Source organism: Cherax quadricarinatus, chromosome 67 (genome assembly GCF_038502225.1).
Source record: "Cherax quadricarinatus isolate ZL_2023a chromosome 67, ASM3850222v1, whole genome shotgun sequence".
Lineage (NCBI taxonomy): Eukaryota > Metazoa > Arthropoda > Malacostraca > Decapoda > Parastacidae > Cherax > Cherax quadricarinatus.
In genome coordinates, this window is record NC_091358.1 from 5,988,660 (window position 1) to 6,013,342 (window position 24,683).

The following is a 24,683-nucleotide window of genomic DNA, read 5'->3' on the forward strand; positions in this document are numbered from 1 at the left end:
GTGTAAAAAATAATACTGCGTTATCGACATTAAGGCCATACAGAGCCTGGGAACGAGAGGTAAGATTATTCAGGTATACACAAATACAGTTACATAGATTATCATACATAGCAGTATATGTGTAAGGATTACCTGGAGTTTACCTGGAGAGAGTTCCGGGGGTCAACGCCCCCGCGGCCCGGTCTGTGACCAGGCCTCCTGGTGGATCAAAGCCTGATCATCCAGGCTGTTACTGCTGGCTGCACGCAATCCAACGTACGAGCCACAGCCCGGCTTGTTAGATTAGATTAGATTTTGCCACCGAAGTGGCTAGTTTATTATCCCCCCCATCCATCCTGTGGACGGTAGCACAAGAACATATGCATGCACAAAAGACCCAGGAACTAGACCCCAAAAGGGTTAACAGGTGTGCATATGGGCTTATATCTACATATCTATAGTTCACTTATCTGTTACAAGCAAATTTAGGAAATTTGCTTAGTATATCTGGTATCTTATTTTCATTAATAAGATATCTTGACATGTCACATAGGTTATTATATTGTCTCTGTATTCCTCAGTATGTGTTTCAATTTTGATTCGACGAGGGGAGAGAGAAGTAGCCCCAGTGCCCTGGCTTATGACACCTTGACCAAGAGTGCCTTGATGGCAGTGAGGAGTGCCAATAAACAGATATCCTGGTCAACAACTGAGGGTGTCAGTATATAATAATTTTTATAAATTTAAACGTCACTAGGCAATTATCTTAATTAACAACTGGGTCAGTTGTAATTACCCTAGTCACAACTGGAGTTTACCTGGAGAGAGTTTCGGGGGTCAACGCCCCCGCGGCCCGGTCTGTGACCAGGCCTCCTGGTGGCTCAGCGCCTGATCAACCAGGCTGTTGCTGCTGGCTGCACGCAAACCAACGTACGAGCCACAGCCCGGCTGATCAGGAACTGACTTTAGGTGCTTGTCCAGTGCCAGCTTGAAGACTGCCAGGGGTCTGTTGGTAATCCCCCTTATGTGTGCTGGGAGGCAGTTGAACAGTCTCGGGCCCCTGACACTTATTGTATGGTCTCTTAACGTGCTAGTGACACCCCTGCTTTTCATTGGGGGGATGGTGCATCGTCTGCCAAGTCTTTTGCTTTCGTAGTGAGTGATTTTCGTGTGCAAGTTCGGTACTAGTCCCTCTAGGATTTTCCAGGTGTATATAATCATGTATCTCTCCCTCCTGCGTTCCAGGGAATACAGGTTTAGAAACCTCAAGCGCTCCCAGTAATTGAGGTGTTTTATCTCCGTTATGCGCGCCGTGAAAGTTCTCTGTACATTTTCTAGGTCGGCAATTTCACCTGCCTTGAAAGGTGCTGTTAGAGTGCAGCAATATTCCAGCCTAGATAGAACAAGTGACCTGAAGAGTGTCATCATGGGCTTGGCCTCCCTAGTTTTGAAGGTTCTCATTATCCATCCTGTCATTTTTCTAGCAGATGCGATTGATACAAAGTTATGGTCCTTGAAGGTGAGATCCTCCGACATGATCACTCCCAGGTCTTTGACGTTGGTGTTTCGCTCTATTTTGTGGCCAGAATTTGTTTTGTACTCTGATGAAGATTTAATTTCCTCATGTTTACCATATCTGAGTAATTGAAATTTCTCATCGTTGAACTTCATATTGTTTTCTGCAGCCCACTGAAAGATTTGGTTGATGTCCGCCTGGAGCCTTGCAGTGTCTGCAATGGAAGACACTGTCATGCAGATTCGGGTGTCATCTGCAAAGGAAGACACGGTGCTGTGGCTGACATCCTTGTCTATGTCGGATATGAGGATGAGGAACAAGATGGGAGCTAGTACTGTGCCTTGTGGAACAGAGCTTTTCACCGTAGCTGCCTCGGACTTTACTCTGTTGACGACTACTCTCTGTGTTCTGTTAGTGAGGAAATTATAGATCCATCGACCGACTTTTCCTGTTATTCCTTTAGCGCGCATTTTGTGCGCTATTACGCCATGGTCACACTTGTCGAAGGCTTTTGCAAAGTCTGTATATATTACATCTGCATTCTTTTTGTCTTCTAGTGCATTTAGGACCTTGTCGTAGTGATCCAGTAGTTGAGACAGACAGGAGCGACCTGTTCTAAACCCATGTTGCCCTGGGTTGTGTAACTGATGGGTTTCTAGATGGGTGGTGATCTTGCTTCTTAGGACCCTTTCAAAGATTTTTATGGTATGGGATGTTAGTGCTATTGGTCTGTAGTTCTTTGCTGTTGCTTTACTGCCCCCTTTGTGGAGTGGGGCTATGTCTGTTGTTTTTAGTAACTGAGGGACGACCCCCGTGTCCATGCTCCCTCTCCATAGGATGGAAAAGGCTCGTGATAGGGGCTTCTTGCAGTTCTTGATGAACACAGAGTTCCATGAGTCTGGCCCTGGGGCAGAGTGCATGGGCATGTCATTTATCGCCTGTTCGAAGTCATTTGGCGTCAGGATAACATCGGATAGGCTTGTGTTAATCAAATTTTGTGGCTCTCTCATAAAAAATTCATTTTGATCTTCGACTCTCAGTCTGGTTAGCGGCTTGCTAAAAACTGAGTCATATTGGGACTTGAGTAGCTCACTCATTTCCTTGCTGTCATCTGTGTAGGACCCATCTTGTTTAAGTAGGGGCCCAATACTGGACGTTGTTCTCGATTTTGATTTGGCATAGGAGAAGAAATACTTTGGGTTTCTTTCGATTTCATTTATGGCTTTTAGTTCTTCCCGCGATTCCTGACTCCTAAAGGATTCTTTTAGCTTAAGTTCGATGCTTGCTATTTCTCTGACCAGTGTCTCCCTGCGCATTTCAGATATATTGACCTCTTTTAGCCGCTCTGTTATTCTTTTCCGTCGCCTGTAAAGGGAGCGCCTGTCTCTTTCTATTTTACATCTACTCCTCCTTTTTCTTAGAGGAATAAGCCTTGTGCATACATCGAGTGCCACCGAGTTAATCTGTTCTAGGCATAAGTTTGGGTCTGTGTTGCTTAGTATATCTTCCCAGCTTATATCGGTTAGGACTTGGTTTACTTGGTCCCACTTTATGTTTTTGTTATTGAAGTTGAATTTGGTGAATGCTCTCTCGTGACTAGTCTCATTTTGTCGGTCTGGGGCTCCACGCATACATGTCTGAACCTCAATTATGTTGTAATCTGAGTATATTGTTTTTGATATGGTGACATTTCTTATCAGATCATCATTGTTAGTGAAGATGAGGTCTAGTGTATTCTCCAGTCTAGTAGGCTCTATTATTTGCTGGTTTAAATTGAATTTTGTGCAGAGATTTAAAAGCTCGTGTGAGTGTGAGTTTTCATCAGAGCTGCCTCCTGGTGTTATTACTGCAACAATATTATTTGCTATATTCCTCCATTTTAGGTGCCTTAAGTTGAAGTCCCCCAGGAGCAAGATGTTGGGTGCAGGAGCTGGAAGATTTTCCAGACAGTGGTCAATTTTTAACAGCTGTTCCTGGAATTGCTGGGATGTTGCATCCGGAGGCTTGTAGACTACCACAATGACTATGTTTTGGTTCTCGACCTTTACTGCTAAAACTTCCACTACATCATTTGAGGCATTAAGCAGTTCTGTGCAAACAAGTGACTCTGCAATGTACAGGCCAACCCCCCCCTTTTGCCTGTTCACTCTGTCACATCTGTATAGGTTGTAACCTGGGATCCATATTTCGTTGTCCAAGTGATCCTTTATGTGGGTCTCAGTGAAAGCCGCGAACATTGCCTTTGCCTCTGCAAGCAGTCCACGGATGAAAGGTATTTTGTTGTTTGTTGCTGGCTTTAGACCCTGTATATTTGCAAAGAAGAATGTTATCGGACTGGTGGTATTGTTGGTACTGGGGGGGGATTTTTTTTCCGGTGTCACTAGGTAATTATCCTTGCCAGTAAGTGTTGAAAGAGGCTGCGTTTTGGCATAACGTTTATGGTAAGAATAATATGCAGGATTTTAATATTCGCACAAACAGGAGGGTGCATAATTCTGGGTGGATGTTGGGATTGAACATGCTGTTGGAGTGTGAGCGAGGTAACATGATGGCATTCAGGGATAATGGTTAGTCTGACTTAGAGTTCTGGGGGTGGCAAGTAGTCCCTGTACTAGAGTGATGGGTGGGAATTTTGCAGTCTGGGGGATCATTTGAATTGTAATGTCCATGTGCTTCTGGTGGTCCATGTACTTCTGGTGGTCCATGTACTTCTGGTGGTCCATGTGCTTCTGGTGGTCCATGTACTTCTGGTGGTCCATGTACTTCTGGTGGTCCATGTACTTCTGGTGGTCCATGTGCTTCTGGTGGTCCATGTGCTTCTGGTGGTCCATGTGCTTCTGGTGGTCTATGTACCTCTGGTGGTCTATGTATTTCCGGTGGTCCATGTGCTTCTGGTGGTCCATGTACTTTTGGTGGTCCATGTGCTTCTGGTGGTCCATGTACTTCTGGTGGTCTATGTACTTCTGGTGGTTCATGTACTTCTGGTGGTCCATGTACCTCTGGTGGTCCATGTACTTCTGGTGGTCTATGTACTTCTGGTGGTCCATGTACCTCTGGTGGTCTATGTATTTCTGGTGGTCCATGTGCCTCTGGTGGTCCATGTACCTCTGGTGGTCCATGTACCTCTGGTGGTCCATGTACCTCTGGTGGTCCATGTACCTCTGGTGGTCCATGTACTTCTGCTGTCAACATGACTTAAGAAATCGTAATGACGCGATTGCAAATAAAGCGACGGGCTGGAGTTTTGAGACTATGACCGCGGGTTCAATCCCGGCCGGGGGTATGGTTTACTTCTGCTGGCCCGTGGCCTGGTGGCAGAAGCTCTCGCTTCACACTGTGAGGGTCTGGGTTTGATACCCGGCAAAGGGTGAAACATTGAGCGTGTTTCCCTACACCAGTTGTTCATGTTCACTTATCAGTAAAAATGTGTACCTGAGTATTAGTGGATTGACTTGGGTCGCATCCTGGGGACAAAAGTGACCTAACTTGCCCGAAATGTTCAGCATAACAAGCGGCTTACTACATAGTAGTATGTCATTGATGTCAGCTATGGTCTGTATACCTTGTACATGTATGTACTTGAAGAAATAAAGATATATTATTATTATTATTATTATTATTATTATTATTATTATTATTATTATTATTATTATTATTATTATTATTATATACTGAATGCGTGATGCTGAATGTCTCTTTCTAAATGCTCAATAACTCATTTATATTTGCCCCCCCCCAAAATAAAAACATTAAACCCGCATGAGTTTTTTCAGTACGTATTGCTTAATTTTGTATAAATTGAAATAAATAAATTTGCTTACACTGGACCAGGGAGAAGTGAAGATTTATTAAAGTTGGGACATGATCATGCATTTACTGAGGAAGCTGCTAGTTCGTGGAGCCGCAAAATCACCATCACTAAGACAGTGGAGTGGAAGCAGTACCAGGCTGTACATTAATGCATCATTCCCATTCCTGCTCTCAAGGCCACGTCTGCCTATGCTTCTCAGGTTAGTGTAACTTTATTTTGGTTAGTTTGATTATTTACCTTCATGTGAAAATCAATTTCCTTTCTTCTCAACATCTTATTTTAAGTTAACAGGTTGAACAGATTATATATATATATATATATATATATATATATATATATATATATATATATATATATATATATATATATATATATATATATATTATATATATATATATATATATATATATTATATATTATATATATATATATATATATATATATATATATATATATATATATATATACACATGTATATATACATATGAACATAAGAAAGAAGGAACACTGCAGCAGGCCTACTGACCCATGCGAAGCAGGTCCGTGTTCCCCCGGATTAGCCGAGTGACCCACCTAATCAGGTCACTGCCACAAGGAAGGAGCACCGCATCAAACCTAGTAGCACAAGCTAGTCAGGTCCAACTCACACCCACCCACACCCACTCATGTATTTATCTAACCTATTTTTAAAGCTAAACAATGTTTTATCCTCAATAACTGTACTCGGGAGTTTGTTCCACTCATCCACAACTCTAATCCACAACTCTATTACCAAACCAGTGCTTTCCTATATCCTTCCTGAATCTGAATTTTTCCAACTTGAAACCATTGCTGCGAGTCCTGTCTTGGCTGGAAATTTTCAGCACGCTATTTACATCCCCTTTATTTATTCCTGTTTTCCATTTATACACCTCGATCATATCCCCCCTAATTCTACGCCTTTCGAGAGAGTGCAAATTCAGGGCCCTTAGTCTATCCTCATACCTGGAGTTTACCTGGAGAGAGTTCCGGGGGTCAACGCCCCCGCGGCCCGGTCTGTGACCAGGCCTCCTGGTGGATCAGAGCCTGATCAACCAGGCTGTTGCTGCTGGCTGTACGCAAACCAACGTACGAGCCACAGCCCGACTGGTCAGGAACCGACTTTAGGTGCTTGTCAGTGCCAGCTTGAAGACTGCCAGGGGTCTGTTGGTAATCCCCCTTATGTATGCTGGGAGGCAGTTGAACAGTCTCGGGCCCCTGACACTTATTGTATGGTCTCTTAACGTGCTAGTGACACCCCTGCTTTTCATTGGGGGGATGGTGCATCGTCTGCCAAGTCTTTTGCTTTCGTAGTGAGTGATTTTCGTGTGCAAGTTCGGTACTAGTCCCTCTAGGATTTTCCAGGTGTATATAATCATGTATCTCTCCTGCCTGCGTTCCAGGGAATACAGGTTTAGGAACCTCAAGCGCTCCCAGTAATTGAGGTGTTTTATCTCCGTTATCTGCACTGTGAAGGTTCTCTGTACATTTTCTAGGTCAGCAATTTCACCTGCCTTGAAAGGTGCTGTTAGTGTGCAGCAATATTCCAGCCTAGATAGAACAAGCGACCTGAAGAGTGTCATCATGGGCTTGGCATCCCTAGTTTTGAAGGTTCTCATTATCGTCCTGTCCATCCATTTCGAAAAATTAATTCATAAGCGAATCTATTCCTACCTCATCTCCCACAACATACTCAACCCCTGTCAATTTGGGTTCAGGCCTAATAAAAATACTAATGATGCTATTATACACATGCTAGAACACATATACACTGCAATAGAGAAAAAAGAAGTCCCACTGGGGATCTTCATAGACTTACGTAAAGCTTTTGATACAGTTGACCATGACTTGCTCCATATAAAATTGTTGCACTATGGTATAAGAGGGCACTCCCTCAACTACCTAAAGTCTTACCTCAGCAACAGAAGCCAATATGTGTACACAAATGGAGCAAACTCTTCAGCACAGCCAGTTACAGTTGGTGTCCCACAGGGAAGTGTCCTAGGCCCTCTTCTCTTTCTCATATACATAAATGACCTACCAAATGCTTCGCAACTACTCAAACCCACACTATTTGCAGATGACACTACATACATCTTCTCTCACCCGAGCCCAGTCACGCTACCCAATACTGTAAATACCAAATTACAGAAAATATCTACCTGGATGAGTACTAACAAACTTACTCCAAACATTGACAAAACCTACTTCATTCAGTTTGGTAACAGAGCTACAGACGTCCCTCTTAACATAATGATAAACGGATCATCTATCACAAAACTCACAGAGGGAAAATTCTTAGGAATCCACCTTGATAATAGACTCAAATTTCAAACACATATACAACAAATTTCCAAAAAAATTTCCAAGACCGTAGGCATACTATCGAAGATACGGTACTATGTTCCACAGTCAGCCCTCCTGGCCCTATATCACTCACTTATTTACCCCTATCTCACCTATGGAATTTGTGCATGGGGCTCAACAACAATAAACCATCTCAGACCATTAATTACCCAACAAAAGGCTGCAGTCAGAATGATAAATTCCCACTACAGGCAGCACACTCCGCCAATATTCAAAACTCTAAACCTACTCACCATTAAAAACATTCATACTTATTACTGCACCTACTACATTCATAGAACACTTAATTCTGATATGAACCCTCCCCTCAAACGTCTCCTTACCAACCTCAACAGAACACATGACCATAACACAAGGCACAGATCACTCTTTGATGTTCCTCGTGTCCATCTCACCCTATGCAAAAACTCAATGCACATAAAAGGCCCTAAAATCTGTAATTCATTACCTGTGAATATAAAAGAAACACTGTCTTTTTATAAATTCAAGTTTCTTCTCAAAAATCACTTACTCACCCACAACTAAATAAATACCGAATAATTGTATCTCATAAATTGTATCTCATAAATGTTTCTCATTATTGTATCTCATAAATGTCTAACCTGTGACCCAGTCAAACTTTATTTTTTTAATTACATTACCTAACAGAATACTCCATTCTTCTGAATGCTCAGCAACACAGTAAATGACCATATGATCTGTCTTTGTAATACTCATTTGTGCTAAATTGTTATCTATTTACAATAATGTTTTTACCACTGAATATATCATTGCTTAGTTAATCTTAAGTTAAACATCAAAATGGTATACAATACCGACAGGTTGGTAGGTAAGACACATAGGCAACAGTTAGGCAACTTTATTCCGAAACGTTTCGCGTACACAGTAGGCTTCTTCAGTCGAATACAGAAAGTAGGCAGGAACAGTAGAGATGTGAAGACGATGTAACCAGTCCATCACCCTTGAAGTTGAATTTAAGGTTGTCAGTCCCTCAGCCTGGAGAAGTTCAGTTCCATAGAAGTTCAGTTCCTGACTATGGAACTGAACTTCTCCAGGCTGAGGGACTGACAACCTCAAATTTTACGACTTCAAGGGTGATGGACTGATTACATCGTCTTCACATCTCTACTGTTCCTGCCTACTTTCTGTATTCGACTGAAGAAGCCTACTGTGTAGGCGAAACGTTTCGGAATAAAGTTGCCTAACTGTTGCCTATGTGTCTTACCTACCAATCTTAAGTTAATTTTAAGCCTGCTCATAATGCTCTGCATACAAGGGGCTTTGGCATGTTGCACTGTAATAACTTTGTACTTTACTGTATCATGTTCAAATTGATAAATAAATAAATGGTCCTTGAAGGTGAGATCCTCCGACATGATCACTCCCAGGTCTTTGACGTTAGTTTTTCTCTCTATTGTGTGGCTGGAATTTGTTTTGTACTCCGATGAAGTTTTAATTTCCTCATGTTTACCATATCGGTGTAATTGAAATTTCTCATCGTTGAACTTCATACTGTTTTCTGCAGCCCATTGAAAGGTTTGGTTGATGTCCACCTGGAGCCTTGCAGCGTCTGCAATGGAAGACACTGTCATGCAGATTCGGGTGTCATCTGCAAAGGAACACACGGTGCTGTGGCTTACATGCTTGTCTATGTCAGATATGAGGATGAAAAACAAGATGGGAGCGAGTACTGTGCCTTGTGGAACAGAGCTTTTCACCGTAGCTGCCTCAGACTTTACTCTGTTGACTACTACTCTTTGTGTTCTATTTGTGAGGAAATTATAGATCCATCTACCAACTTTTCCTGTTATTCCTTTAGCACACATTTTGTGCATTATTACGCCATGGTCACACTTGTCGAAGGCTTTTGCAAAGTCTGTGTATATTACATCTGCATTCTTTTTGTCTTCTAGTGCATCTAAGACCTTGTCGTAGTGATCCAATAGTTGAGACAGACAGGAGCGACCTGCTCTAAACCCATGTTGCCCTGGGTTGTGTAACTGATGGGTACCTAGATGGGTGGCGATCTTGCTTCTTAGTACCCTTTCAAAGATTTTTATGATATGGGATGTTAGTGCTAAGCTAATTTCATTCTTATCCCTGTTTGGTGTACTAGCCTCCACAAGCAGTATATATATTATTGTGACATGAATGAGTGTTATTGAATCGATAATAACAATGCGACTAGCCGAGTATTTGAACCTATGTAGTTTTGGCCCTGCCTCGTGGTGAGCGAAAAATCACATGACACCTTAACCCACTGATGTGATTTTCGCTCACCATGAGGCAGGGTCAAAACTACATGGGTTTGAATCCTAGGTTAGTTGCAGTGTTGTTATTGATACATACATACATACACATACACATCACAAACCTACTGGAGTTCTATGACATAGTGACAGCAGTAAGACAAGAGAGAGAGGGATGGGTGGATTGCATTTTCTTGGACTGCAAGAAGGCGTTTGACACAGTTCCACACAAGAGATTAGTGCAAAAACTGGAGGACCAAGCAGGGATAACAGGGAAGGCACTACAATGGATCAGGGAATACTTGTCAGGAAGACAGCAGCGAGTCATGGTACGTGGCGAGGTGTCAGAGTGGGCACCTGTGACCAGCGGGGTCCCACAGGGGTCAGTCCTAGGACCAGTGCTGTTTCTGGTATTTGTGAACGACATGACGGAAGGAATAGACTCCGAAGTGTCCCTGTTTGCAGATGATGTGAAGTTTATGAGAAGAATTCATTCGATCAAAGACCAGGCAGAACTACAAAGGGATCTGGACAGGCTGCAGACCTGGTCCAGCAATTGGCTCCTGGAATTCAACCCTAACAAGTGTAAAGTCATGAAGATTGGGGAAGGGCAAAGAAGACCGCAGACAGAGTACAATCTAGGGGGCCAGAGACTACAAACTTCACTCAAGGAAAAAGATCTTGGGGTGAGTATAACACCAGGCACATCTCCTGAAGCGCACATCAACCAAATAACTGCTGCAGCATGTGGGTGCCTAGCAAACCTCAGAACAGCATTCCGACATCTTAATAAGGAATCGTTCAGGACCCTGTACACCGTCTACGTTAGGCCCATATTGGAGTATGCGGCACCAGTTTGGAACCCACACCTAGCCAAGCACGTAAAGAAACTAGAGAAAGTGCAAAGGTTTGCAACAAGACTAGTCCCAGAGCTAAGGGGTATGTCCTACGAGGAGAGGTTAAGGGAAATCAACCTGACGACACTGGAGGACAGAAGAGATAGTGGGGACATGGTAACGACATACAAAATACTGAGAGGAATTGACAAGGTGGACACAGACACGATGGGACATAGCAACAAGGGGACACAGTTGGAAGTTGAAGACACAGAGGAATCACAGGAATGTTAGGAAGTATTTTTTCAGCCACAGAGTAGTCAGTAAGTGGAATAGTTTGGGAAGCGATGTAGTTGAGGCAGGATCCATACATAGCTTTAAGCAGAGGTATGATAAAGCTCACGGTTCAAGGAGAGTGACCTAGTAGTGACCAGTGAAGAGGCGGGGCCAGGAGCTAGGACTCGACCCCTGCAACCTCAACTAGGTGAGTACACACACACACACAGAAGTGGCGGGGCCAGGAGCTTGGACTTGACCCCTGCAACCTCAACTAGGTGAGTACAACTAGGTGAGTACACACACACACAAAATGCGCACAGGAGCCAGGAGCTGTGTCTCGACCCCTGCAACCACAATTAAGTGAGTACACACACACACATTTCCGCTTGCTTTATTCAACAAGAAAAGCATTGCAGTTTAAACCAAAATTGCAAGTTTTACCTATTCGGCACAACATATGTATATATACATATCAATAACAACACTGCAACTAGCCAGGGGATCAAACTCGTGGTGCTTTAGCCCACCTCGTGGTGAGCGAAAATTCACGACACTAACCCACGGGACCATACAGTCCTACAAAAATTATGCACCCAGCAGAGCTAGGTGTTGTACCGTGAGCCGAGGACATACGATAATATAGATGCCTCAGAGCTAATTTCATGGTGGATCAGGACCTGATCAACCAGGCTGTTGCTGCTGGACGAACACAAACTGACATACGAACCACAGCCTGGCTGGTCAGGTACTGACTTTAGGTGTCTGTCCAGCTCCCTTTTTAAGACAGCTAGGGGTCTATTGGTAATCCCCCTTATGTTTGCTGGGAGGCTGTTGGGCCCCTGAAGCTTATTGTGTTATCTCTTAACGTACTTATAGAACCCATTTTTCATTGATGGGATGTTGTACAATCTGCCAAATCTTTTGCTTTTATTGGGAGTGATTTCCATGTGCATATCTGGGACTAGTCCCTCTAGGATTTTCCAAATGTATATTATCATGCATCTTTCTCACCCACATTCCAGGGAGTACAGGTCAAGTGACTTCAACCATTCCCAGTAACTGAGGTGCTTTATTGTACTTAAAAATGCAGTGAAAAATGATCTGTTCATATCTTGCATCCTCAAGTACTTCTGTAATAAACCTTGTTTTACATAATGGGGTTGATGGTTGGTGTGTGACCTACCATTTCAGTGATCATTTTTTGCAGGCCAGTAAAATTTCAGTGGGATATTTTCGATCCTGTCAATTGCTGTGTTGAACAAACATTAAATTAGGAAGCATTACTGTAGCATACACAGGTATCATTCACTGTTGTTGTCTAATATCTTTTATTTCTGTCTAGCTCAAGAACTTATGAAGCTGAACACTTGGTCAACAAATTACCAAAACTTCAGAAAATAAGAACATTAGAAGTGTCAGGAATTGACAAGGACCATCCAGCCAGGAAAACTTCACCCTCAGTCAAAATTACTGGTGTTGCAATGAGTCACAAGACAGGCATGCTTGAGGTCTTGATGAATATTTTATTTAATTAATCATAAATTATTTATTGTGAAATTCTAAAAAGTTCATGCAGCATACAAATGAAATAGGAAATTATAATTTTATGCTTTAAAATTTTATATAAGTGTCATGTTTTTTTATACTTTACTTATTTACTCTGCATGCATAAATATTATACTGTTTGCTTGCTTGCATATGATATACTGTACAGTATATCATATACATACACATGCATACATCATGTATGCATGTGTATGTATTGAATTTACATATAATAATGAAATTCACTTAAGTGTTTGTTCCAGCAAGCAAATATAAAAATCGTATTGCACCAAGAACCGTTAAGATACACCTTATCCTGAGAGGCAAGCACTGATTCCTGCAGGTGAGCTGGAAAGAGGGCAAAACCGATATCTTCCCGTATGTGTGGCTACGGGATAATTGTCTTTGCCCTGCCTGTTTTCATGCTGCTTCCAACTCGCGTATACACCCCATCAAAGACCTTGATCTAAGCACTCAGCCTCAGACTCTCCAGGTACTTTATGCCTTTAGTCATCTTAATTATTTTTATATTGTATTCAATATGTATCACCAAAATGTACTAAATACATATAGGTCAGTCATTCCAGTATTCACACAAAGTGCTTTGCTTATTTCTCTGTATCATTGTATTTCATGAAACACTAAACCCATGTAGGTCAGTCAGTTCAAGGAATGTGAAGGTTTGATCATGTGTGTGCTAATCATAGCATGGTCTCTGACCAGTTAGCTTGTTGGTGTACTTTGTACAGATCATTTAATGCTTTTTAATCATTTCAATAATACATGTACTGTACTTGTTTACATCTAAGCTGTTTTTTCTACCTTTAGTTCTACCTCTTATTTAATATGTGTTGGAACTTTAGGAATATTATGCCTTAGCTTGTAGAAAATGGTATACTACATCCTGCAAATGTACACAAGAGTACTATGCTTCAGTATCTACTTGAAGGGGAATCATATCATTTTTATGTGGAATGTGCCATGAAAAATGATTTGTGAATCTTAATTCCTTGCAGGAACTGAATCATTTGAGCGAATATTATAAGGTTCTTATTAGGTGGCCCAGTGACCTGGTGGCTAAAGCTCCCGCTTCATACACGGAGGGCCCGGGTTCGATTCCCGGCGGGTGGAAACATTTCGACACGTTTCCTTACACCTGTTGTCCTGTTCACCTAGCAGCAAATAGGTACCTGGGTGTTAGTCGACTGGTGTGGGTCGCATCCTGGGGGACAAGATTAAGGACCCCAATGGAAATAAGTTAGACAGTCCTCGATGACGCACTGACTTTCTTGGGTTATCCTGGGTGGCTAACCCTCCGGGGTTAAAAATCCGAACGAAATCTTATCTTATCTTACAGGAACTATGTGGCATATACAGTACAGTATATTATCATTTACTCTTTTAATGACAGTAGTACTTGAAGAGTTGACTAAGAAATTAAATGTTTTCATTTTAGATATTTTTCGAATGAACTCCGTTACTGTATTTGCTAATCACATTATTGTTATTATTAATTGTCTTGCCAGAAGGGTGCTTTATTATTATCCTTCAGAGTGCAGGCACTGTATTCCCATCTCCAGGACTCAAGTTATTTCATGCACTAACAGCACATCAAGTATTATTTGATATTTATTGATTGAAAAAGTCTAAACCAGTGTGAGTAACACAGAGCATTGACATTCATTAATTTGAAGATCAGAACTACACCACAGTCTGAATGACATCTTACCAATAACAGATATAAGTGTTGCATAATCTTAAAACTTTAGTTACTTATATGCATTGATATGAATCTGAGCAATCATTCATTGTAGATTTATTATGAACATTTATGCACTGATGCCTTTGCTTCAGATTTCTGCTAGAACTCCTTAGCCTTTATTTGCATCCAGTTTGATCAAGTAATATAGTAATTAGTTTACATGCACTGTGGTTCTTTCCACAGAATTAGGGCCATGCATTTATGCACATTGAACTCCATCTGTCATTTCTCTGCCCCCCAGAATTTACTTATATACATTATTCTGAAGCTCCATATTTATGCAAACTGTTGTGTACTGATAAGCCATGCCTTGGTGATACAGTAGATCCCCCATATTCCACTGGTTCTTTCCTATTTTCACTTCTAATTTCCTTTGTCTACATATCCTCCAAAATTCGTCCACCAACTTTGGCAACTTCTCTTCAGAAACTCTGAAAAGATTAGTGCCATCATCAAAGAGAAAGTGTGAGAAGTCCCACTTAGTACCAAATTTGTCATCATCTAATCCCACACCTCTCCATAACTCCAAGTGATGACTTCCACAACCTCATCTATAAATACAGTATGTTAAACAATCATGGTGACATCACACATCCCTGTCTTGAGTAATATTTTGTGAAGGAATTCAGGGAAACTGGTTAGCCAGACTTGAGTCCTGGAAGCGGGAAGTACAATACTTGCACTTTAAAGGAGGGGTTTAGGATATTTGCTGTTTGGAGTGACATCTGAACTGTCATATCTGGGTACCTCTGCAAAGACAGGGATTATGTGTGAGTGATGGTGGAAGTATTTCTTTCTTTTTCTGGGCCACCCTGCCTCAGTGGGAGATGGCTGACATGTTGAAGAAAGGAATTACGGTTTATTCATGAGAAGTGCTAAACCCATAGGTGTCATACAGTTGTTGCCCAGTCATTGATAATGGTCTGTGTAACAGTAAAATCTCAACTTAATTGATCTTGATTTACTGTTTTTTGGATTTAACAGACAAAATCCTCGCAACAGAAAAGTCTGGAATCAATCAATCAATCAATCAATCAATTTTATTTCTTTGCAAGTAGTACCTTGAGATCATGTATTTACAATAATGAGTTGCAGTGCAAAGAGAGCCTCCATCATGCCTAGGCATTATGGGCAGACTTTTTTTGTTTTGTTTTAACAGGTCGGCCATCTCTCACCTAGGTAGGGTGACCCAAAAAGAAAGAAAATCCCCAAAAAGAAAATACTTTCATCATCATTCAACACTTTCACCTCACTCGCACATAATCACTGTTTTTGCAGAGGTGCTCAGAATACAACAGTTTAGAAGTATATACGTATAAAGATACACGACATATCCCTCCAAACTGCCAATATCCCAAACCCCTCCTTTAAAGTGCAGGCATTGTACTTCCATTTTCCAGGACTCAAGTCTGGCTATATAAAATAACCGGTTTCCCTGAATCCCTTCACTAAATATTACCCTGCTCACACTCCAACAGCTCGTCAGGTCCCAAATACCATTCATCTTCATTCACTCCTATTTAACACGCTCACGCATGCTTGCTGGAAGTCCAAGCCCCTCGCCCACAAAACCTCCTTTACCCCCTCCCTCCAACCTTTTCGAAGACGACCCCTACCCCGCCTTCCTTCCCCTACAGATTTATACACTTTCCATGTCATTCTACTTTAATAATATATTATTAATATATTATAATAATAAAAAAAATAAAAAACAAGCACTAAACCTAAAACAGAATCAAGAAACAAAGCTCATTGATACCAGAGTTATCCATTATTTTATAATCACAGCAATGTCGTCTCATTATTTAGATTTAATGGTGAGTTGACATTACTGAACACTCTCTCCCCCCATTAGTCCATTACATCAAGGTGAGATATCCTCAGGCATCTGAATTTCCATTATTAAGCAATATTCACAGGGAAGCACTAAACCTGTAGTGGTTATATGGCACCCAGGGTGATCAGGATTGATCCGAGGAAGGGAAAGGTAGCTCCAGTTTCTTGCATTAAAAGCTCTTTACTAACAGCAAGGTTAGGTTTTGTAGGTACTGTATGGTATTGGTACAGTGTTACTGTACGCCATTATTTTTTTTTTTTTTTTTTTTTTCAACAAGTCGGCCGTCTCCCACCGAGGCAGGGTGACCCAAAAAAGAAAGAAAATCCCCAAAAAGAAAATACTTTCATCATCATTCAACACTTTCACCACACTCGCACATTATCACTGTTTTTGCAGAGGTGCTCAGAATACAACAGTCTAGAAGCATAAACATATAAAGATACACAACATATCCCTCCAAACTGCCAATATCCCAAACCCCTCCTTTAAAGTGCAGGCATTGTACTTCCCATTTCCAGGACTCAAGTCCGACTATATGAAAATAACCGGTTTCCCTGAATCCCTTCACTAAATATTACCCTGCTCACACTCCAACAGATCGTCAGGTCCCAAGTACCATTCGTCTCCATTCACTCCTATCTAACACGCTCACGCACGCTTGCTGGAAGTCCAAGCCCCTTACCCACAAAACCTCCTTTACCCCCTCTCTCCAACCCTTTCGAGGACGACCCCTACCCCGCCTTCCTTCCCCTATAGATTTATATGCTTTCCATGTCATTCTACTGTGATCCATTCTCTCTAAATGACCAAACCACCTCAACAACCCCTCTTCTGCCCTCTGACTAATACTTTTATTAACTCCACACCTTCTCCTAATTTCCACACTCCGAATTTTCTGCATAATATTTACACCACACATTGCCCTTAAACAGGACATCTCCGCTGCCTCCAACCGTCTCCTCGCTGCTGCATTTACCACCCAAGCTTCACACCCATATAAGAGTGTTGGTACTACTATACTTTCATACATTCCCTTCTTTGCCTCCATAGATAACGTTTTTTGACTCCACATATACCTCAACGCACCACTCACCTTTTTTCCCTCATCAATTCTATGATTAACCTCATCCTTCATAAATCCATCCGCCGACACGTCAACTCCCAAGTATCTGAAAACATTCACTTCTTCCATACTCCTCCTCCCCAATTTGATATCCAATTTTTCTTTATCTAAATCATTTGACACCCTCATCACCTTACTCTTTTCTATGTTCACTTTCAACTTTCTACCTTTACACACATTCCCAAACTCATCCACTAACCTTTGCAATTTTTCTTTAGAATCTCCCATAAGCACAGTATCATCAGCAAAAAGTAACTGTGTCAATTCCCATTTTGAATTTGATTCCCCATAATTTAATCCCACCCCTCTCCCAAACACCCTAGCATTTACTTCCTTTACAACCCCATCTATAAATATATTAAACAACCATGGTGACATTACACATCCCTGTCTAAGACCTACTTTTACCGGGAAGTAGTCTCCCTCTCTTCTACACACCCTAACCTGAGCCTCACTATCCTCATAAAAACTCTTTACAGCATTTAATAACTTACCACCTATTCCATATACTTGCAACATCTGCCACATTGCTCCTCTATCCACTCTATCATATGCCTTTTCTAAATCCATAAATGCAATAAAAACTTCCCTATCTTTATCTAAATACTGTTCACATATATGCTTCAATGTAAACACCTGATCTACACATCCCCTACCCACTCTAAAACCTCCTTGCTCATCCGCAATCCTACATTCTGTCTTACCTCTAATTCTTTCAATTATAACCCTACCGTACACTTTTCCTGGTATACTCAGTAAGCTTATTCCTCTATAATTTTTACAGTCTCTTTTGTCCCCTTTCCCTTTATATAAAGGGACTATACATGCTCTCTGCCAATCCCTAGGTACCTTCCCCTCTTTCATACATTTATTAAACAAAAGTACCAACCACTCCAACACTATATCCCCCCCTGCTTTTAACATTTCTGTCATGATCCCATCAGTTCCAGCTGCTTTACCCCCTTTCATTTTACGTAATGCCTCACGTACCTCCCCCACACTTACATTCTGCTCTTCTTCACTCCTAAAAGATGGTATACCTCCCTGACCAGTGCATGAAATTACTGCCTCTGTTTCTTCCTTAACATTTAAAAGTTCCTCAAAATATTCTCGCCATCTTCCCAATACCTCCATCTCCCCATCTACTAACTCCCCTACTCTGTTTTTAACTGACAAATCCATATTTTCCCTAGGCTTTCTTAACTTGTTTAACTCACTCCAAAATTTTTTCTTATTTTCATTAAAATTTCTTGACAGTGCCTCTCCCACTCTATCATCTGCTCTCCTTTTGCACTCTCTCACCACTCTCTTTACCTTTCTTTTACTCTCCATATACTCTGCTCTTCTTATAACACTTCTGCTTTGTAAAAACCTCTCATAAGCTACCTTTTTCTCTTTTATCACACCCTTTACTTCATCATTCCACCAATCACTCCTCTTTCCTCCTGCCCCCACCCTCCTATAACCACAAACTTCTGCCCCACATTCTAATACTGCATTTTTAAAACTATTCCAACCCTCTTCAACCCCCCCACTACTCATCTTTGCACTAGCCCACCTTTCTGCCAATAGTCGCTTATATCTCACCCGAACTTCCTCCTCCCTTAGTTTATACACTTTCACCTCCCTCTTACTTGTTGTTGCCACCTTCCTCTTTTCCCATCTACCTCTTACTCTAACTGTAGCTACAACTAAATAATGATCCGATATATCAGTTGCCCCTCTATAAACATGTACATCCTGGAGCCTACCCATCAACCTTTTATCCACCAATACATAATCTAATAAACTACTTTCATTACGTGCTACATCATACCTTGTATATTTATTTATCCTCTTTTTCATAAAATATGTATTACTTATTACCAAATTTCTTTCTACACATAGCTCAATTAAAGGCTCCCCATTTACATTTACCCCTGGCACCCCAAATTTACCTACTACTCCCTCCATAACATTTTGACCCACTTTAGCATTAAAATCCCCAACCACCATTACTCTCACACTTGATTCAAAACTCCCCACGCATTCACTCAACATTTCCCAAAATCTCTCTCTCTCCTCTACACTTCTCTCTTCTCCAGGTGCATACACGCTTATTATAACCCACTTTTCACATCCAATCTTTATTTTACTCCACATAATCCTTGAATTAATACATTTATAGTCCCTCTTTTCCTGCCATAGCTTATCCTTCAACATTATTGCTACTCCTTCTTTAGCTCTAACTCTATTTGAAACCCCTGACCTAATCCCATTTATTCCTCTCCACTGAAACTCTCCCACCCCCTTCAGCTTTGTTTCACTTAAAGCCAGGACATCCAGCTTCTTCTCATTCATAACATCCACAATCATCTCTTTCTTATCATCTGCACAACATCCACGCACATTCAGACTTCCCATTATTATTATTACCATTATTATTTTCATGAAAAAGCATTGAACAAGTGGGGTTAATCTGCATTGCATATCAGTAGGTAATACAAGATGTAGAGATGAGACAAACAAATCCATTAAATGTGGCCGTACTCCTTTAAATTGATAAAAATAACTTAACATATTACCAATGTAGCTTGTGACACATTGTAAATCTTTTTTTGTAACATGCTGGCTGACTTCCTTAGAGGAGGGTGACTTGAAAAAGGAACACTTTCACCATCATTTACACTATCACTGTCTTGTCAGAGGTGAGCAGATAAGACAGTTATACCTTAAACCCCTCCTTTAGAATGCAGGCACTGTACTTCCCACGTACAGTGGACCCTCGACCAACGATATTAATCCGTTCATTAGAGCTCATCGTTAATCGAAATTATCGTTAGTCGAGTTAATTTTCCCCATAAGAAATAATGGAAATCAAATTAATTCGTGCAAGACACCCAAAAGTATTGAAAAAAAAAAATTACCATATGAAATATTAATTTTAATACATACAAACTGAAGAAGACATGTACAATTACATGACACTTACCTTTATTGAAGATCTGGTGATGATTGAAGGGATTGGAGGAGGGGAGAGTGTGGATGGTGTTAGTGTTTAGAAGGAGAATCCTCTTCCATTAGGACTTGAGGTGTCAAGTCCTTTTCCGGGGTTACTTACCTTCTTCTTTTAATGCCACTAGGACCAGCTTGAGAGTCAGGGCCTCTGTCGCACAACATATCTGTCCATAGAGGCCTGTACCTCCCGTTCCTTTATGACATTCCTTAAGTGTTTCACAACATTGTCAGTGTCACAATTAAACACTTGTTCAGGTTTCAGTTCTTCACTGTCTATGTACTCCTTGAATTCCTGCACATACTTTTCAGTACAGTGGATCCCCGCTTAACGATCACCTCCAAATGCGACCAATTATGTAAGTGTATTTATGTAAGTGCGTTTGTACGTGTATATTTGGGGGTCTGAAATGGACTAATCTACTTCACAATATTCCTTATGGGAAAAAATTCGGTCAGTGCTGGCACCTGAACATACTACTGGAATGAAAAAAGTTCGTTAACCGGGGGTCTACTGTATTTAGATAAGGCTAAAGAGGTCTTTGTGGCATTTATGGATTTGGAAAAGGCATATGACAGGGTGGATAGAGGGGCAATGTGGCAGATGTTGCAGGTGTATGGTGTAGGAGGTAGGTTACTGAAAGCAGTGAAGAGTTTTTACGAGGATAGTGAGGCTCAAGTTAGAGTATGTAGGAAAGAGGGAAATTATTTCCCAGTAAAAGTAGGCCTTAGACAAGGATGTGTGATGTCACCGTGGTTATTTAATATATTTATAGATGGGGTTGTAAGAGAAGTAAATGCGAGGGTCTTGACAAGAGGCGTGGAGTTAAAAGATAAAGAATCACACATAAAGTGGGAGTTGTCACAGTTGCTCTTTGCTGATGACACTGTGCTCTTGGGAGATTCTGAAGAGAAGTTGCAGAGATTGGTGGATGAATTTGGTAGGGTGTGCAAAAGAAGAAAATTAAAAGTGAATACAGGAAAGAGTAAGGTTATGAGGATAACAAAAATATTAGGTGATGAAAGATTGGATATCAGATTGGAGGGAGAGAGTATGGAGGAGGTGAATGTATTCAGATATTTGGGAGTGGACGTGTCAGCGGATGAAGGATGAGGTGAATCATAGAATTGATGAGGGGAAAAGGGTGAGTGGTGCACTTAGGAGTCTGTGGAGACAAAGAACTTTGTCCTTGGAGGCAAAGAGGGGAATGTATGAGAGTATAGTTTTACCAACACTCTTATATGGGTGTGAAGCATGGGTGATGAATGTTGCAGCGAGGAGAAGGCTGGAGGCAGTGGAGATGTCATGTCTGAGGGCAATGTGTGGTGTGAATATAATGCAGAGAATTCGTAGTTTGGAAGTTAGGAGGAGGTGCGGGATTACCAAAACTGTTGTCCAGAGGGCTGAGGAAGGGTTGTTGAGGTGGTTCGGACATGTAGAGAGAATGGAGCGAAACAGAATGACTTCAAGAGTGTATCAGTCTGTAGTGGAAGGAAGGCGGGGTAGGGGTCGGCCTAGGAAAGGTTGGAGGGAGGGGGTAAAGGAGGTTTTGTGTGCGAGGGGCTTGGATTTCCAGCAGGCGTGCGTGAGCGTGTTTGATAGGAGTGAATGGAGACGAATGGTTTTTAATACTTGACGTGCTGTTGGAGTGTGAGCAAAGTAACATTTATGAAGGGGTTCAGGGAAACCGGCAGGCCGGACTTGAGTCCTGGAGATGGGAAGTACAGTGCCTGCACTCTGAAGGAGGGGTGTTAATGTTGCAGTTTAAAAACTGTAGTGTAAAGCACCCTTCTGGCAAGACAGTGATGGAGTGAATGATGGTGAAAGTTTTTCTTTTTTGGGCCACCCTCCCTTGGTGGGAATCGGCCAGTGTGATAATAATTAAAAAAAATACTTTTCAGCTGCTTTTTGGTCCGAACTGGCAGCCTCACCATGCCTTGTCACACTATGTATGCCACTACGATTCTTAAATCTCTCAAACCAACCTTTGCTGGCCTTAAATTCACTCACATCACCACTAGTTGCAGGCATTTTTCTAATTAAATCCTCATGCAACTTCCTAGCCTTTTCACATATGATCGCTTGAGAGATGCTATCTCCTGCTATCTGTTTTTTGTTTATCCACACCAATAACAGTCTCTCAACATCTTTTATCACTTGCGATCTCAGTTTGGAAAACATAGTTGCACCTTTGGCAAGAACAGCTTCCTTGATTGCCGTTTTCTTGGCCACAATAGTAGCGATGGTTGATGGTGTTTTGTGTACAACCTGGCCCGCACGGAGACACACTCCACTTTCATACTTAGCAATGATCTCTTTCTTCATATCCATAGTAATTCTCACCCTTTTTGCTGTAGGGTTGGCACTAGAAGCTTTCTTGGGGCCCATGGTGACTTATTTTGCAGGTGCAATCAACGTCAAAGACCTGGGAGTGATCATGTCGGAGGATCTCACCTTCAAGGACCATAACATTGTATCAATTGCATCTGCTAGAAAAATGACAGGATGGATAATGAGAACTTTCAAAACTAGGGAGGCCAAGCCCATGATGACACTCTTCAGGTCACTTGTTCTATCTAGGCTGGAATATTGCTGCACACTAACAGCACCTTTCAAGGCAGGTGAAATTGCCGACCTAGAAAATGTACAGAGAACTTTCACGGCGCGCATAACGGAGATAAAACACCTCAATTATTGGGAGCGCTTGAGGTTCCTAAACCTGTATTCCCTGGAACGCAGGAGGGAGAGATACATGATTATATACACCTGGAAAATCCTAGAGGGACTAGTACCGAACTTGCACACGAAAATCACTCATTACGAAAGCAAAAGACTTGGCAGACGATGCACCATCCCCCCAATGAAAAGCAGGGTTGTCACTAGCACGTTAAGAGACCATACAATAAGTGTCAGGGGCCCGAGACTGTTCAACTGCCTCCCAGCACACATAAGGGGGATTACCAACAGACCCCTGGCAGTCTTCAAGCTGGCACTGGACAAGCACCTAAAGTCAGTTCCGGATCAGCCGGGCTGTAGCTCGTATGTTGGTTTGCGTGCAGCCAGCAGCAACAGCCTGGTTGATCAGGCTCTGATCCACCAGGAGGCCTGGTCTCAGACCGGGCCGCGGGGGCGTTGACCCCCGGAACTCTCTCCAGGTAAACTCCAGGTAAACTAAAAACACTGTGATAATATGAAATGTTCCGATTGTATGTTTGGATGGGACTGCGGTGGCTGGCTGGCTTGTAAACACTGGCCACAGGTGGACACGTCTCGAACAGAACGAATCGTGTTGGTTGAGTTTTTTAGCGCTAGTCGAGGCAAAATTTTGGCGTTAAAATGTATCGCTAGTCGGATTTAACGTTAGACGATGCCATCATTGGTCGAGGGTCCACTGTATTTCAGTTACAATTCTTATTAACATCCCAGGTGTATTTACACATTCTAGTACTGTGCAGGTAATAATGTAACTTGATTTCCTAAGATGATGCTTGCAACTCGTGTTTTATCAACAAAATAATTATCACTAGGTTCTGGAGGAAGGTAAACAGTTGGAGATAGTGTGGACTGATGGACACCGTGCAGTATACCCAGCTGCCTGGCTTTACTCTCATGCATTCAACGAAACTCAACGCCTTGCACAAGCACGGAAATTCAGGTTGATTGAACTATTGTATGCTAGATTGGTACATATCTTTTAGTTGAAATAAAAGTTGATTGAAAATGATTTTCACTAAATATTGCTCTTATGTGAATGAGTGATGTAATTATTATATTACTGCTTTCCCATAAATATAATAATAATTATATTTACAAAAAATTCTAAGCTTAACCATTTGTAATATGCAGATTAAATCGTAGCTACTGGGGAGCTGAGTTACTCAAAAACCTTCCTCAGGCATCATTCCATGAGCTTCTCATAGATGATTCTGCCTTGTTGTCGTGGCTACAACAGCTAGAGATAATGGGGTTCGTCCTCGTTACTGGAGCACCAGCTGAACCAGGCCAGGTTCGCAGACTTGCTGAGAGGGTTGCCTTCATTAAGAAGACTCATTATGGGTAAGTTAACCTAATTGTTATAAAAATGTTTTATATAGAAATGTAATGTTATAAGCTGTATATAGGAGGACCAAGCTTATACGAACAGGAGATTAAGTTCTGGGCTACTGCTGTAAAGTGAATCATAGCCTTTTTTTTCACTTTTAAATACATATAAAAGCCTGATAATATGTTTACACTATATATTAAGTGAGCAATAGAGCTAGGCCTAAAAAATGCACATACAGTACACACATTTCTTTCCTTAAAATATTTTTGTCTTTAGCCTATAGTGAGTGATGAATATATTGTAGGAAGTCTGAACAAATGA

At 41.5% G+C, this 24,683-nt stretch overlaps 1 protein-coding gene across 2 annotated transcripts in view; it reads left to right on the forward strand.

The window, feature by feature from the left end:
- LOC128699607 (gamma-butyrobetaine dioxygenase) overlaps window positions 1-24,683 on the forward strand; it is a gene marked incomplete at its 3' end in the record, with an annotated part of 42,810 nt that overhangs the window by 14,178 nt on the left and 3,949 nt on the right. The window contains 5 exon segments of one of the 2 annotated variants that reach the window (XM_070099358.1): window positions 5,331-5,505; window positions 12,398-12,563; window positions 12,944-13,093; window positions 23,845-23,972; window positions 24,164-24,373. In XM_070099358.1, coding sequence (XP_069955459.1) covers window positions 5,357-5,505; window positions 12,398-12,563; window positions 12,944-13,093; window positions 23,845-23,972; window positions 24,164-24,373 — 803 coding nt within the window. 2 annotated transcript variants of the gene reach the window in all.